Source organism: Coregonus lavaretus (assembly GCF_964263955.1).
Source record: "Coregonus lavaretus genome assembly, chromosome: 20".
Classification (NCBI taxonomy): Eukaryota; Metazoa; Chordata; class Actinopteri; order Salmoniformes; family Salmonidae; genus Coregonus; species Coregonus lavaretus.
In genome coordinates, this window is record NC_140007.1 from 9768366 (window position 1) to 9784853 (window position 16488).

Below are 16488 nucleotides of genomic sequence, written 5' to 3' on the forward strand. Positions count from 1 at the left end.
ACTCAATCTCTCCCTGTGGTGGACTTCCAGACTCAGAACGATCACACAGTGATTCATTAATGTCCTTTCTATCAAGAGGGGGCTGAGGTGAGTCATTAGCCTCCATGACCAGTGCTGGAGTTGGCCTCGTAGGAACCATGTCTTCAGGAGCCTCTGGACCCTTGGAGTCTTCTGACACTAGTGGAGGAAAAGACTCCCTTTGACCCTTTGAGACTCCCCTAGAGGCAGAATCTAGTTTTTGTCTTGGTGTAGATGGGGATCTTCTATGGCTACCAGAGCTGCGTCGAGATGTGCGCTCTTTATGAGGGAGATGGCGGCCTGGGCGCTCAGAGTGGTCACAATATCTGTGATATGGTTGGCTCCTCTCACCCCGTCTGTGTCTGTCCCTTCGTCTATCAGAGCGTCCAGGGGACCGCCTGCCAGATCTACGAGGAGGGCTTTCGTGGCGGTCCTTGACTTTACGGTCCCGTCTTTTCGGTGAGTGAGTATCTGGTTGGCTGCTATGCTTACGCCTCCTATCAGGGGTGTCATTGCGCGATGTGCCACGACACGAGCTAGACACTGAGGAATCACGAGACCGCTCAGAACGCCTTACTGAATGTGATCGAGTTGAGGTTTTCGCCTTCTCTTCTCCATTCGTGTCTTGCAGTTCATCAAAGATAGTGTCATCCTCTGGGTCGTAAGCTACATCAGAGTCCTGAATCTCACCAGCTTCAGGATCTGAATTGTCTGTTGCCTGAATATTTACCCGGTTCGGTGATGCATTGGGCATTTCCAAATTACTTGACTCAGAAAGAGGTACAGTCTTGGTCTCGCTCTTAATCTCTAGTTTTATTGGTACTTCTGTTTTCAAGATACCTTTTAAAGCTTTTTGATTCGCTGAAGGATTTGCCTCAGACTGCTCTCCTTCAGTCTGCTGTTTTTGGAATTGAGACAGCCCAGATTTAGGAGGGGGAGACATCAAGGCATCGGAAACAGAGAAGTGGGCCATGAACATGCCCACTGCCTCTCTCTGCTGATGCAGTGCCCACTCCTGCTCCTTCAACTGCCGTTTCTGCTCCTCGATCTGCCTGTTGAGCTCCTCAAGCATTCGCTGTTGTTCAGTCAGAGTAGCGGCTGAGACAATTACATCACCAGTAATGGGGAGGCTCAGAGGGGCTGGAGTGGGAGCTGGGACTGGGGCTTGTACTGGGGTAGGAGCTGGAGCTGGGGCTGAAGTTGGAGCTGGGACTGGGGCTTTCGCTACACTGACCCCATCATTGTGCATATCCTCAAAGATAGTCTCATCTTCAGGGTCATATGCCACGTCATCATCATCAGCACACATGGCCTGAGCGGCAGCTTTGGCCGCAAACATTTTAACCGTACTAATTGGGGCAACCAATCCATAGCCCATTGCTGGATCATACGCTTCCTCTGGGTCGTATGGTCGATCATATTCATTTTCCTCCTCCTCAATCTCTTTGACTTTGGATTTCTTCCCGTACTGCTGGACTATTGGATCCACCATTGGGGGAGGGGGCAGAGTGGATGGAGGGGGCACTTCTGCAACTGCTGGGACTGCAGGAGAGTCCTTCCCAAACAGTGACTTCAGGATGGTCTGCAGGGGAGTGGTGGCGGTGCTGCTAGGTGCAGCGGAGGAGCTAGTGGTGGGGGGAGGGGCAGAAGCAGGCGGAGCAGCTCTAATGGAGGACGGAAGTGATGGGATAGTCAGTGAGCCAGAGGAGGAGGAGTGTGACAGGGATCCAGTGGAAGGAGGGGAACCAGGAGAGGTGGACATAATGGGCATCTCTGGGTTGTAGGGCAGGAATTCCTCCATTCTAGGGTCAGACCCATACAGTGTAGGGGGTCTAGGGAGGCTAGTATTTCTGGGTTCTTTGGACATGTGGATCTTGGGTCTCTTCTCTTCAACCTCTTGTGGCACGCTTCCCACACGTTTGGGTTTCTGGCAAATAACCAGTCCCAGAAGAAGATTGGGGCGATTTTTCTCAAGGCCTGTTAGATAAAGAGGGTGTAGGGAGATTAGTTTAGAATGTTTTCTTAAATAATGCTTATGTGTGTAAACTTCAGTATGCAATATGTGTAGCCTTCTACATGTTGGCCTAAATGACAGCATTTTCTTACCTGATCCCTCGAAGGGTTGGAGTTTGGATGGAATGGACTCCTTTGCGCTGACTGGGATGAGGTAGATATCCTTGATGCTGCGGCTTTTGTTGGCCACCACCCCGAAGCGCCGTCTGCTGCTGAAGTAGGAGAACAGAGACACGTAGGCCACCTCCTCCTCCTCTGTCGCTGGGTGGAACCGGATCACACACAGCTCCTGTGGACCAATAATCATCTCTTAACATTGACATACCAACACATACACAGACCCTATCTAAATTGTATAGGTTTTTCCATAATGACAGAGGGAGGGCTTGCCTTTGTAACAGAGGTCTTCACTCTACCGATGTAGTCCCACACAGTTTGAGGCATGATTCTTCCACCAATCTGGATGGTATCAGGCAGATCCTGAACAAAATAAACTTGTTGTTAATATCCACATAGCCAGAACTGCTATGTTGTTTGTTTATGTATTGTCTTAAATGTTCATAAATAAACTATCCAAAAATACTGTATCTGACAATGCTCGCCTATTTTTTCCTCTTGCAGTCACGGTACCAAAGTTCTGTTCTGTTATATTTGTTACCTCTTTGAGATATTCGGAGGGCCCTGAGACCAGATAGCCCTTGGTGACGAACTTGGCTACGCTGATCATGTTGAGGAAGCCCTTCCACACTACTTCCTGCTTGGCCAGGAACTGGACCGTCTCCCCGTCTGGAGGGGAGTGGGAGTTCACAGACCTGCAAACACAACATCACAATGAGAGTTCACTACTGCCGATTCACTCAGCTGTAAAGCAAATATAGCTCATGCACAGAGGACGAAACAAGATTCATATTATGACTGAAATGAACATGCACTAATTATCTTAAAACCCTTTCTTATCAAGGTTCACTTGTAGTGATTTTGGCAAGCTGAGAGGAGATACCTTGAAGAGGATGCAGATGATCCAGATGAACCATAGAACGATGAGGAGGATGGCTTCATCAGAATAGATTTGGGTAATGCTGGAATTGGTGGCAGGGATGGGGGTGGTGGCAAGGGCATGAATGGCTTGCTCAGAGTACCACTCTGTTTCGCAGGGACATAAGAGACTGGTGGAGGTGGGGCTGTAGACAAGGCGACACTTGCCATGGCGGGAGTGCAGTTGCCAGCGGTGCGGGGGTCACCATACAGAGCAGCAGAACGGTTGCCAGTGGTGCGGGGGTCACACCTTGTGATGGTTACCGTAGAAACAGCCGGGATCATGACTGGGGTATACATTCTGGATGGTGTCTTGGCTTTGCAGTTTTCCGGAATAGGGGAGGCGGGGGATTCCAAAATGGGGGAGGCAGGGGATTCCATTGTTGGAGAAGCTGGAGATTCCATTGTGGGAGAAGTGGGGGATTCCATGATGGTTAAGGTAGGGTCATCCTCAATTATGGGGGAGGCAGGGGAATCCATGGTGGGGGAGTCGGGGGGTGCAAGGAGGGGTGATTCATCTCCTGCTGGAGTTCTCCATCCTCTATCCTCTGTTCTGAGATCTGTTCTGGCATACATCCAGGGTGGCCGAGACGGCCTGTCTCTCCATTCGTCTGGTTTGGTGGAGGACGGCGATGACCCAGAGAGTTTAGGCTTCTTGGGTAAAGGCTCCTCCTCATCCTCGACTGATATCTGACCTGAAGGGCAGAAACAGACACCATCCCAAACAAAACATCTGTTAGCAGCATCATTACCCTCTACAGAATACAAGTGCATTAAATCAGTAATTTGATGTTGGGAGTGATTGTGGTTGATATCAACACTGGAGCCGACCCTGTTGCCCTTCACTATCATAGTTTGAAAGAGTGCAAAAGGCGAACATCATTTTATGGTGTTTGTTGGATGTTGTGATGTGTACACTGTAATTTTGCTTTCTCTTTTTTCCATTTACCTGTGCAGATCTTGCACTTGAGGTCAAACAGGTGAGCTCTGTGCTCGGCAGTTGTGTCTTTCAGCATGCAGCTGAGGATGTCTGGCACTGAGCTGCTCTGGCTCGACTGGCTAGGTCTGGCCTTAAGGGCAGCAGGGAGAGTGCTCTTCTGTTCCTGAGAAAAGAGGATCATGTCACACACTCATTTACTAAAATGTTACACACAGATTCACACACTCAGAGACACAGACACACAAGCACAGACAGAGACACACACTAATCTAATAAAACGTGTGCCACATTTGAAGATGAACTGATTCCTAGATGTTTTGTTTCATCAACATGACTAGACAATACATGTTAGATAACACGTAAAAGGTACAGCCACATGCAAAATGCGGAGGTTATGAGCAATTCCACGGTAACATAATGATGCTTTGTGCCGTCATTTTGATACCAAACTTTGCATCTGTTAAGTAAATATGTTTTTGTAAAATGTTCACTGGAAATTGTTAAAAGTCGTCCTTGTGCATAGAGTTTTGTTTAACTTTGAAATCATAGTTTTTTGTTTAGCATACATTTTAAAAAGAACACCTTCCTAATATTGAGTTGCACCCCCACCCCCGTTGTTTCAAGGCTTAAAAATCCTTCTTTAACCTGTCTCCTCCCCTTCATCTACACTGATTGAAGTGGATTTAACAAGTGACATCAATAAGGGATCATAGCTTTCACCTGAATTCACCTGGTCAGTCTGTCATGGAAAGAGCACAATGTTAATGTTCATAATGTTTTGTGTGCATACCATATGTCTATTTGTCCTGGAGGGAAGACTGGGTAGGTCAACCTTCACTGGCTCAGGCGCTTGATTTGGCAGCACACATCGGGCTTTGGGCCCAGACTCCTGGACCTGCAAGACACACCGACAACAATCAGGGAATTAGAACACAGCACCTCAATCAACTTGTCAAGTTATGGATGATAAATACAGTTCTCATTGACGTATGATAATTGAGGTATGTTTGTTTGGTAACACTTTATTTGGATAGTCCCTAGTAGATGCTTTGTAGATGTTCAGTAGATGTTCAATAACTGTCAACAACATTGCAACTAACTATGCACTAACCTTCGCCCTAAACTAAACCCTTAACCAAACCCTAACCTTTATTCTAAACCTAACCCTAACCAAGCCGTTGCTTATCAACAGACAGTTTGCTGATAGTTTGACCATCTGTAGATCATCTACACTACATGACCAAAAGTATGTGGACACAAGCTCGTCGAACATCTCATTCCAAAATCATGGGCATGAATATGGAGTTGGTCCCCGCTTTGCTGCTATAACAGCCTCCACTCTTCCCGGGAAGGCTTCCCACTAGATGTTGGAACATTTCTGCGGGGGACTTGCTTCCATTCAGCCACAAGAGCATTAGTGAGGTCGGGCACTGATGTTCGGCGACTAGGCCTGGCTACCAGTCGGCGTTCCAATTTATCCCAAAGGTGTTTGATGGGGTTGAGGTCAGGGCTCTGTGCAGGCCAGTCAAAATCTTCCACACCGATCTTGACAAACCATTTCTGTATGGACCTAATTTTGTGCACAGGGACATTGTCATGCTGAAATAGGAAAGGGCCTTACCCAAACTGTTGCAACAAAGTTGGAAGCACAGAATCGTCTAAAATGTAATTGTATGCTGTAGCGTTAAGATTTCCCTTCCCTGGAACTAAGGGGCCTAGCCCGAACCTTGAAAAACAGCCCCAGACCATTATTCCTCCTCCACCAAACTTTACAGTTGGCACTATGCATTATGCAGATAGCGTTCTCCTGGAATCCGCCAAACCCAGATTTGTCTGTCGGACTGCCAGATGGTGAAGCGTGATTCATCACTCCAGAGACCGTGTTTCCACTGCTCCAGAGTCCAATGGCGGCGAGATTTACACCACTCCAGCCGACGCTTGGCATTGCGCATGGTGATCTTAGGCTTGTGTGCAGCTGCTCGGCCATGGGAACCCATTTCATGAAGCTCTCAACGAACAGTTCTTGTGCAGACGTTGCTTCCAGAGGCCGTTTGGAACTCATGGAACTCAGTAGTGAGTGTTGCAACCGAGGACAGATGATCTTTACACACTTCAGCTGTTGGCGGTCCCGTTCTGTGAACTTACTTAAATGTAAACTTATGTGGCCTAACACTATGCGGCTGAGCCGTTGTTGCTCCTAGACGTTTCCACTTCACAATAACAGCACTTACAGTTGACCGGGGCAGCTCTAACAGGGCAGAAGTTTGACAAACTGACTTGTTGGAAAGGTGGCATCCTATGACGGTGCCACATTGAAAGTCACTGAGCTCTTCAGTAAGGCAATTCTACTGCCAATGTTTCACTATAGAGATTCCATGGCTGTGTGCTCGATTTTATACACCTGTAGCAACGGGTGTGGCTGAAATAACCTAATCCACTAATTTGAAGGGGTGTCCACATACTTTTGTATATATTGTATATGGGACTATCCAAATAAAGTGTAACTGACTGCCATACTAAATAAGATGAAGCTATCATAATTATACTCTACCGCTAGAGTGTCCCTTTTGCTCAGCTCAGACACCTTTGTGGCCTGCATGTCCCGCTGGCTCATCCTGGCCAGTCTGAAGGGACTGACCTCACCACGGATGACGCTGTAGAACAAACCCTGGAGACCCACCCAAATAAGAGACAATCAGTGAAGCGTACAACCACATGGTGAACTAGAAGTCTACTTTGTGACATGGGCATATTTGTTAAATTGAATAGTGGTTTTGACAACTTTTTGAATGAATCTGTATAGCAGATAATTGTATTGTATAACTGGAGTTGAGATTGTATTCGTATGATAAGGCACGTGTTTTTTCTGCCATCTGAAGACCAACCTTATTTTTGGGGTCTTTAAGGTTGAACATGATGGTTCGGTACTTGTTCATGTACTTGCTGTCTGTATTGTTAAATATGTTAAACATTTCCGTCTCGATGTTGGTGACCAGCTTTCCCACTTCACTCTCAGACCTCTCCAAATCGTCACAGTCGCACACCCTTATAAAATCAAAATGCAATTAGTCATCTTTCAATAAAAATGTTGTCCTACACTCAAAAGAGCTCAAGCAATGCTGCTTTGTCAATCAATGTCATCCAGCGTGTGTGTGTGTGAGAGAGAGAGAGAGAGAGGGAGAGAGAGAGAGAGAGAGAGAAAGCGAGAGAGAAATGGTATCCACCATCTCTATATGCTTGCATCTTTCTATATTCACCTCTTGAACAGGATGTTGGTGAGAGAGCGTTGGATGCTCTGCCTGACCTGGTTGTTGGCTGGCTGGGGGGGTCTGGAGGAAGGGGCGATTGGGGCTGGGGACACAGGCAGGGTCCTGGTTTCATTCAGTGGGACTGGGGGCGAAGGTGAGGGTGGAGTGGGGGTGACAGGCTGCTTCTTGGGGATGGTGAAGGAGGTCTTGACGATCCTCAGGGCCCCTGTTTCGTGGTGTCTGGAGGCTGAGGTGTTTGGGACCTCAGGGGACGGAGAGGGGCTGGATTTGGGGGGGGTTGGTAGTTTGACAGGGGGCGTATCCTCAGAGGGTTTCCTGGAGACACTGCCGCTGTTTGCTGGTCTCTTGGTTTTTCCTGGAGCACCTCCCAGAGGAGGGGCGGACTCAGTGAAGTTGTCTGAGGGAGAGTTTTCTGGAGAATGTGTCTGAGGAGCCATGGGCTCAATCTCAACCTCTACCTGCTCACTGGCCTTTTTCGCTGTTAGAAAATAGAATAACAGGGGAACTGAATCAGCACTGATAAGTCAATATGGCATCAGGTAGCTATGAATGGAATCAACTAAACTTGTTATAGGAATTCAGTGTAATAAGCTGTGGGGTCAATTTGTAAACGTATGTATAAGCGTGTTATAACCAGTTAAGCATGAATAGTGCATGCATGTGATTAACCACTACCATTGAGACAGCTTCACTACCATTGACTAAGACCGCTTCAAAATGGTATTTCTTGGCCTGATAACTCAGTGTGAATGTGTAAGGAGAAGCAGTAATATAATAAAACCCTGAGAGAAAGATTTTAAAGCCACAGTCTAAGATTAAGATTTCAAGTAATTTCAACTGACTAAATACACCCCTCAATTTAGAAGAAATACCTCAATGGGATTAGGTTTGTTCTACCTGATAATTACCAAAAAAGGTAGCTTTGAATTGTAGCCAAATTATGTAGAGCTTTAAATCATGTTTGTAAAAGGTAATGTTGCTCTCATGGAATGTTATTCCTTGAATACTACAGATACATCATATACATGTTATTTGCATGGGAACATCTGATGGGATGTATTTGCACTATTGTTTTTGTTAATAGCCCACTTATTGATGGTATGTACAGTGTGACTTTAATTCATTACTCAATTCATTACTAGAAATAAGAGTCCCCCTTTGTGTTAGCACATTGTGATGTTGTGCCATTGTGATCACAGCTAGTAAAATCCCAGGTAGGGAAATTATAAGTTTTCTTTGTCAGCTAAATGTAAGTATTTTGATTGAGAACAGTAAGGTAAGGGCAGAGGGCAGGATATGATAAGGGGAAACCAAAAATATTTATACTGCTAACCATATTTAAGAACGGACTGTTCATACATAGCCCACTTAGATTGTAGTTGTTACAAATACTATGCAACAAGTGAATTAAACACATTTACATCAAACTAAGAGCATCTTAATTCTTAATCTTTTCTTTTTATTGGCCAGTCTGAGATATGGCTTTTTCTTTGCAATTCTGCCTAGAAGGTCAGCATCCCAGAGTCGCCTCTTCACTGTTGACGTTGAGACTGGTGTTTTGCGGGTACTATTTAATGAAGCTGCCAGTTGAGGACCTGTGAGGTGCCTGTTTCTCAAACTAGACACTAATGTATTTGTCCTCTTGCTCAGTTGTGCACTGGGGCCTCCCACTCCTCTTTCTATTCTGGTTAGAGACAGTTTGCGCTGTTCTGTGAAGGGAGTAGTACACAGCGTTGTATGAGATTTTCAGTTTCTTGGCAATTTCTCGCATGGAATAGCCTTCATTTCTCAGAGCAAGAATAGACTGACGAGTTTCAGAAGAAAGTTATTTGTTTCTGGCCATTTTGAGCCTGTAATCGAACCTGTAAGACTCACTTTAATAATTCATTTGATGATACAGTAGTAGCAATACAAGGATATAACATCTATAGAATAGACCGAAATGTTTATAGGGGAGGTGTAGATGTATTTATTCAGAGCCATATCCCTGTAATGCTTAGAGAAGATCTTATGTCAAGTGTTAATCTTTTGGGGTGTTTCTATCGGACACCAAGTGCTAACAGTCAGTATCTAAATAATGTGTGATGTAAACAGAGAGGTCTACTTTCTTGGGGACCTGAATATTGACTGGTTTTCATCAAGTTGTCCGCTCAAGAGGAAGCTTCTCACTGTAACCAGTGCCTGTAATCTGGTTCAGGTTATTAATCAACCTACCAGGGTGTTTACAAACACCACAGGAACAAGATCATCCACATGTATCGATCACATTTTTACTAATACTGTAGAACTTTGTTCTAAAGCTGTATCCGTACCCATTGGATGCAGTGATCACAATATAGTGGCTATAGCCAGGAAAGCTAAAGTTCCAAATGCTGGGCCTAAAATAGTGTTTAAGAGATCATACACAAGATTTTGCTGTGACTCTTATGTGGATGATGTTAAAAAATATTTGTTGGTCTGATGTGATTAATAAGGAGCATCCAGACGCTGCACTTGATTAATTTATGAAATTGCTTCTTCCAAATATTGATAAACATGCACCTGTTAAGAAACTGACTGTTAGAACTGTTAATGCTCAATTGATTGATGAGGAATTGAAAAACTGTATGGTTGAAAGAGATGGGGCAAAAGGAGTGGCTAATAAGTCTGGCTGCACATCTGACTGGCTGATTTACTGCAAATTGAGAAATGATGTGACTAAACTCAACAAAAAGTAGAAACTGTATTATGAAGCCAAGATCAATGATATAAAGAATGATGGAATAAAAACTTTGGAGTACTTTAAATGAAATTATGGGCAGAAAGACAAATTCAACTCCATCTTTCATCGAATCAGATGGCTTATTCATTACAAAACCATTTGATGTTGCCAATTATTGTAATGGTTACTTCATTGGCAAAGTGGGCAAACTTAGGCAGGAAATGCCAACAGCGAACAGTGAGGCATCGTATTCATGCATAGAAAAACAAATAATCAAAGAAAAGCATTGCAAGTTAGAATTTTGTAAAGTTAGTGTGGGAGAGGTGGAAAAATTATTGTTATCGATCAATAATGACAAACCTCATGGCATTGACAACTTAGATGGAAAGCTACTGAGGATGGTAGCTGACTCTATAGCCTATCCTATCTGTCATATCTTTAATCTGAGCATAGAGGAAAGTCTTTGTCCTCAGGCCTGGAGGGAAGCTAAAGTAATTCCGCTACCCAGGAATGGTAAAGCGGCCTTTACTGGTTCTAACAGCAGACCTATAAGCTTGCTGCCAGCTCTTAGCAAACTGTTGGAAAAAAAATTTGTTTTACCAAATACAATGCTATTTCTCTGTAAATAAATTAACAACAGACATTCCCCATGCTTATAGAGAAGGGCACTCAACACTTACTTCACTGACGCAAATGACTGATGATTGGTTGAAAGAAATTGATAATAAGAAGATTGTGGGAGCTGTACTGTTAGATTTCAGTGCAGCCTTCGATATTGTTGACCATAACCTGTTGTTTAAAAAAAATGGTGTTATGGCTTTTTAACCTCTGCCATATCGTGGATTCAGAGCTATCTGTCTAATAGAACTCAAAGGGTTTTCTTTAATGGAAGCTTCTCTAATGTCAAACTTGTAAAGTGTGGTGTACCGCAGGGCAGCTCTCTAGGCCCTCTACTCTTCTATTTTTACCAATGACCTGCCACTGGCATTAAACAAAGCATGTGTGTCCATGTACGCTGATGATTCAACCATATACGGATAAGCAACCACAGCTAATGAAGTCACTGAAACCCTTAACAAAGAATTGCAGTCTGTTTTGGAATGGGTGGCCAGTAATAAACTGGTCCTGAACATCTCTAAAACTAAGAGCATTGTATTTGGTACAAATCATTCCCTAAGTTCTAGACCTCAGCTGAATCTGGTAATGAATGGTGTGGCTGTTGAACAAGTTCAGGAGACTAAATTACTTGGCATTACCTTAGATTGTAAACTGTCATGGTCAAAACATATACAGTGCATTCGGAAAGTATTCAGACCGCTTGACTTTTTCCACATTTTGTTACGTTACAGCCTTATCCTAAAATGGATTAAATTGTTGTTGTTTTTGCATCAATCTACACACAATACCTCATAATGACAAAGCAAAAACAGGTTTTTAGAAAATAAACAAGCTCTGTCAGGTTGGATGGGGAGCATTGCTGCACAGCTATTTTCAGGTCTCTCCAGAGATGTTCGATCAGGTTCAAGTCCGGGCTCTGGCTGGGCCACTCAAGGACATTCAGAGACTTATCCCGAAGCCACTCCTGCGTTGTCTTGGCTGTGTGCTTAAGGTCGTTGTCCTGTTGGAAGGTGAACTTTCACCACAGTCTGAGATCCTGAGCGCTCTGGAGCAGGTTTTCATCAAGGATCTCTCTGTACTTTGCTCCGTTCATCTTTCCCTCGATCCTGAGTAGTGTCCCAGTCCCTGCTGCTGAAAAACATCCCCACAGCATGATGCTGCCACCACCATGCTTCACCGTAGGGATGGTGCCAGGTTTCCTCCAGACGTGACACTTGGCATTCAGGCCAAAGTGTTCAATCTTGGTTTCATCAGAGCAGAGAATCTTGTTTCTGATGGTCTGAGAGTCTTTAGGTGCCTTTTGGGCAACTCCAAGCGGGCTGTAATGTGCCTTTTACTGAGTAGTGGCTTCTGTCTGGCCACTCTACCACAAAGGCCTGATTGGTGGAGTGCTGCAGAGATGGTCCCATCTCCACAGAGGAACTCTGGAGCTTTGTCAGAGTGACCATCGAGTTCTTGGTCACCTCCCTGACCAATGCCCTTCTCCCCCGATTGCTCAGTTTGGCCAGACAGCTAGTTCTAGGAAGAGTCTTGGTGGTTCCAAACTTCTTCCATATAAGAATGATGGAGGCCACTGTGTTCTTGGGGACCTTTTTTGGTACCCTTCCCCAGATCTGTGCCTCGACACAATCCTGTCTCAGAGTTGTACGGATAATTCCTTCGACCTTCAGGTTTTTTGCACAGGTGTGTGCCTTTCCAAATCATGTCCAATCAATTGAATTTACCACAGGTGGACTCCAATCAAGTTGTAGAAACATATCAAGGATGATCAATGGAAACAGGATGCACCTGTGGTATGTAAATAAGGTATTTCAGGGGTCTGAATACATTTTGAAGGCACTGTAGATTCAATGGTTGTAAAGATTGGGAGAGGTCTGTCCGTAATAAAGAGATGCTCTGCTTTTGACACCACACTCCAAAAATCAAGTTCTGCAGGCTCTAGTTTTGTCTCATCTTGATTATTGTCCAGTCGGCTGGTCGAGTGCTGCAAGGAAAGACCTAGTTAAGCTGCAGCTGGCACAGAACAGAGCGGCACATCTTGCTCTTCATTGTAATCAGAGGGCTGATATAAATTCAATGCATGCCATTCTCTCTTGGCTAAGAGTTGAGGAGAGACTGACTGCATCACTTGTTATTTTCATGTGTTAAAAATCCCCAAATATTTGCATGGTCAATTTACACACAGCTCTGACACACACACTTACCCCACCAGACATGCCACCAGGGGTCTTTTCACAGTCCCCAAATCCAAAACAAATTCAAGAAAGCGTACAGTATTATATAGAGCCCTTATTGCATGGAACTCCGTTCCATCTCATATTGCTCAAATAAACAGCAAACGTGGTTTCAAAAAACAGATAAAGCAACACCTCACGGCACAACACCTCCCCTATTTGACCTAGATCGTTTGTGTGTATGTATTGATATGTAGGCTACATGTGCCTTTAGAAAATGTTTTTATGTAGTTTTGTCCTTGAGCTGTTCTTGTCTATTAATGTTCTGTATTATGTCATGTTTCATGTTTTGTGTGGACCCCAGGAAGAGTAGCTGCTACTTTTGCAACAGCTAATGGGGATCCTAATAAAATACCAAATACAATCCATTTTAGAATAAGGCTGTAACATAACAAGATGTGGAAAAGGTCAAGGGATCAGAATACTTTCAAAGATTTTACTGAGTTACAGTTCATATAAGGAAATCAGTCAATTGAAATACATTTGTTAGGCCCTAATCTATGGATTTCACATGACTGGGAATACAGATATTCATCTGTTGCTCACAGATACCTTAAATAAAGGTAGGGGCGTGGATCAGAAAACCAGTCAGTATCTGGTGTGATCACCATCTCCTTCGCATAAAGTTGATCCGGCTGTTGATTGAAGAGGAGTGGGACAACATTCCACAGCCCACAATGGATGTGCAAAGTCGCTGGATATTGGCGGGAACTAGAACACGTCGTTGTACACGTCGATCCAGAGCATCCCAAACATGCTCAATGGGTGACATGTCTGGAGAGTATGCAGGCCATGGAAGAACTGGGACATTTTCTTAGCTTCCAGGAATTGTGTACAGATCCTTGCGACATGGGGCCATGCATTATCATGCTGAAACATGAGGTGATGGCGGCAGATGAATGGCATGACAATGGGCCTCAGGATCTCGTCACGGTATCTCTGTGCATTCAAATTGCCATCGATAAAATACAATTGTGTTCGTTGTCCGTAGCTTATGCCTGCCCATACCATAATCTACCGCCACCATGGGGCACTCTGTTCACAACGTTGACATCAGCAAACCACTCACCCACAAAGCCATACACGTGGTCTGTGGTTGTGAGGCCGGTTAGACGTACTGCCAAACTCTCTAAAACAACGTTGGAGGTTGCTTATGGTAGAGAAATGAACATTCAATTCTCTGGCAACAGCTCTGGTGGACATTCCTGCAGTCAGCATGCCAATTGCACACTCCCTGAAAACTTTAGACATCTGTGGTATTGTGTTGTGTGACAAAACTGTACATTTTAGAGTGGCCTTTTATAGTCCGCAGCACAAGGTGCACCTGTGTAATGATCATGCTGTTTAAAGCTTCTTGATATGCCACACCTGTTAGGTGGATGGATTATCTTGGCAAAGAAGAAATGCTCACTAACAGGGATGTAAACAAATTTGTGCACACAATTTAAGAGGAATAAGTATTTTGTAAGTATGGAACATTTCTGGGATCTTATATTTCAGCTCATGAAACATGGGACCAACACATTACATGTTGCGGTTATATTTTTGTTCAGTGTATATCAAAAATATATATATAAATCCTTTTGTCTCTAAAATGTGTTAAAGCAGTTGAGTGACAGATTAACTGTCATGTAAACAGACTGATAGTGGAACTCCTTGTTGGAACTACCTGACTAAATTTGACTAGAAGACACCTGGCTGACAGACAAGATTGAAACAATGTCATTCCACACAGGAAAGGTGGTAAAGAAGCAGTAAATTGTGTGGTCCAGGGCCCCTCTGTTCTTCTGTGCAATGACAGCAGGGCAATGGTGTGACCCATGATGACCTATGATTCAAATTATCAAAAAATTAAAATTGGTGGAAAAAACCCAACCACACCGTAACATAACCAGGACCTTTCAATGCCCCTCCCCATACCTATAGGTTAATGTTTCCCTCAAATTGAATTCCTCCAAATAATGCCATTGCTGATATGATATGAATCCTAGTTTGTTTACCATTAAAGTCCACTTAATATCTCTGAACCAGTGACACCAGCCTCGACTGCTCTGAACTAAACAAAACATGTCTCCACTCCATGATAAAATATGCTTATGCCAAAAAACTGAGTTTGTAATGTCACAGTCTGTTGATATGCAAAGGTGTCAGATGTGTTGTCCACATTTACATCTTAGATTCTCAAAGGTAAAGCAAAAAAGTTGTGACTGCAGTGTTCTTAATTCAGAAAATACCATGTGGCTGATTGTCCATTCTAAAGACAGAAAATGCAGATAATGTAAGACTTCTAGAATGAAATCCAGGTACTTTTATCACCCAATCCAACTGAAATTGTCTTGTTTGCATGGTAAGCTCTGCTTTTTTCAGGTTTGCTGCAAGGGCGATAAAGGGAGGAGTCAAAGGCTCCTTAGGTTACATCAGAGAGAAAGAGGCAAAGCAAGACTGTTTACTAAATCTGTCCCTGAAAATAAGACCAGGAAGTGAGGACCCAGCTATCACATTTGGTTCCTTGGAAGTTGTGAGAATGTATGTTTTTGGTTTCACATTGGTTGTGGGAAGGAAGCCATAAGTTTCCTGACAGGTAAAACTGAACTTTTTTTTATCATTCTGATTACAGAAGTGAATTTTTTTTTGCCTGTTTTGGGAACGTATATTTTTTGGTTGCAGGGAGGTTCTGCGAACGTTTTACTCTGGTTCCTTGAAAGATTTCCTGGGAGGTTTTATTAACGCTATTTGAACAGAAATTATATGTTATTTGGAGTTTTTTTAATAACTTCCTTAACTTACTAAATATTTCAATACGACTTTTAATAACACTAACCACGCTTCCATCCAGTTATGCGAGTAAAGTCATCCCATATAAAAAAATAAAATCACGACAGCTTTGATGGAAACAAATTGTTTCAGTACAATTTTATAAATGTCGACAGATAATTTGTTATTTCGATAAGGTGTCGGTAAAATTAATTATGGGAGAAATGGCGACTGCTAGCTTAGTTTGCGTTAACTTTTTTGAACTCCAAGCACAGATAGGACACATGGAAATTCATTTCCTTAGGCATTAATCATGCAAATCAGTGAGATTTCAACCTATGATTTTCTGTTCTCTATCCATGGAATTAGTCCACTGCGCCACCAGGATGGAGCTGGCATGTCATGTTTTTTACACATACAAAGCCATCTCATTTTAGTATATAACAGACCCCATTTCAAAGGAAACAAGCACTCAATAAGACAATAGTTCCCCAACTTTTTTGGCCCACTGATATTGGAAAATTCTCGCGACCCCAACCATGTGAAAAGCATTTGTTTACTTTTTTAACTGGGGCTATGGCAGTCATTTCAAAACATTCCAACAGTATTTCTGATTGTATTCTCAACTCACAATCATATACTTTTAATGTGGGGCTATGACAGTCAATTGCAAATTAATCTGACAATAAGATGGGTGTGCTTGATGCATGTCACGTCGGAGTTCTCAAAATCAGGGGGTGTGGTCTACAGTGCGCACCTCATCTCTCCTGTCACATCCAACCTGGATCGATATTTGTTTTTAAATGCAGAGGAGGGCACTGAATCAGCGTACAATGAGTTTTAATGCTCGGTACAGTTTCCCCTTTGAGTCAGGAACCAAAACTCCTCCGTAGTGACCCATGAATG

General features: G+C 43.6%; 1 protein-coding gene across 1 annotated transcript in view; it reads right to left on the reverse strand.

Annotated features, from left to right (window-relative positions):
- Window positions 1–2: 2 nt before the first annotated feature.
- Window positions 3–16488, reverse strand: part of LOC311147602 (death-inducer obliterator 1-like) — a gene marked incomplete at its 3' end in the record, with an annotated part of 73720 nt that continues 57234 nt past the window's right edge. Inside the window, exons 7-17 of the mRNA XM_084184343.1 lie at window positions 7264–7753; window positions 6892–7051; window positions 6558–6674; window positions 4797–4901; window positions 4016–4169; window positions 3032–3761; window positions 2690–2843; window positions 2422–2511; window positions 2125–2320; window positions 101–1995; window positions 3–23 (exon numbers count right to left, since the gene is read on the reverse strand). Coding sequence (XP_084040469.1) covers window positions 3–23; window positions 101–1995; window positions 2125–2320; window positions 2422–2511; window positions 2690–2843; window positions 3032–3761; window positions 4016–4169; window positions 4797–4901; window positions 6558–6674; window positions 6892–7051; window positions 7264–7753 — 4112 coding nt within the window. The remainder of the gene's footprint in view (window positions 24–100; window positions 1996–2124; window positions 2321–2421; window positions 2512–2689; window positions 2844–3031; window positions 3762–4015; window positions 4170–4796; window positions 4902–6557; window positions 6675–6891; window positions 7052–7263; window positions 7754–16488) is intronic.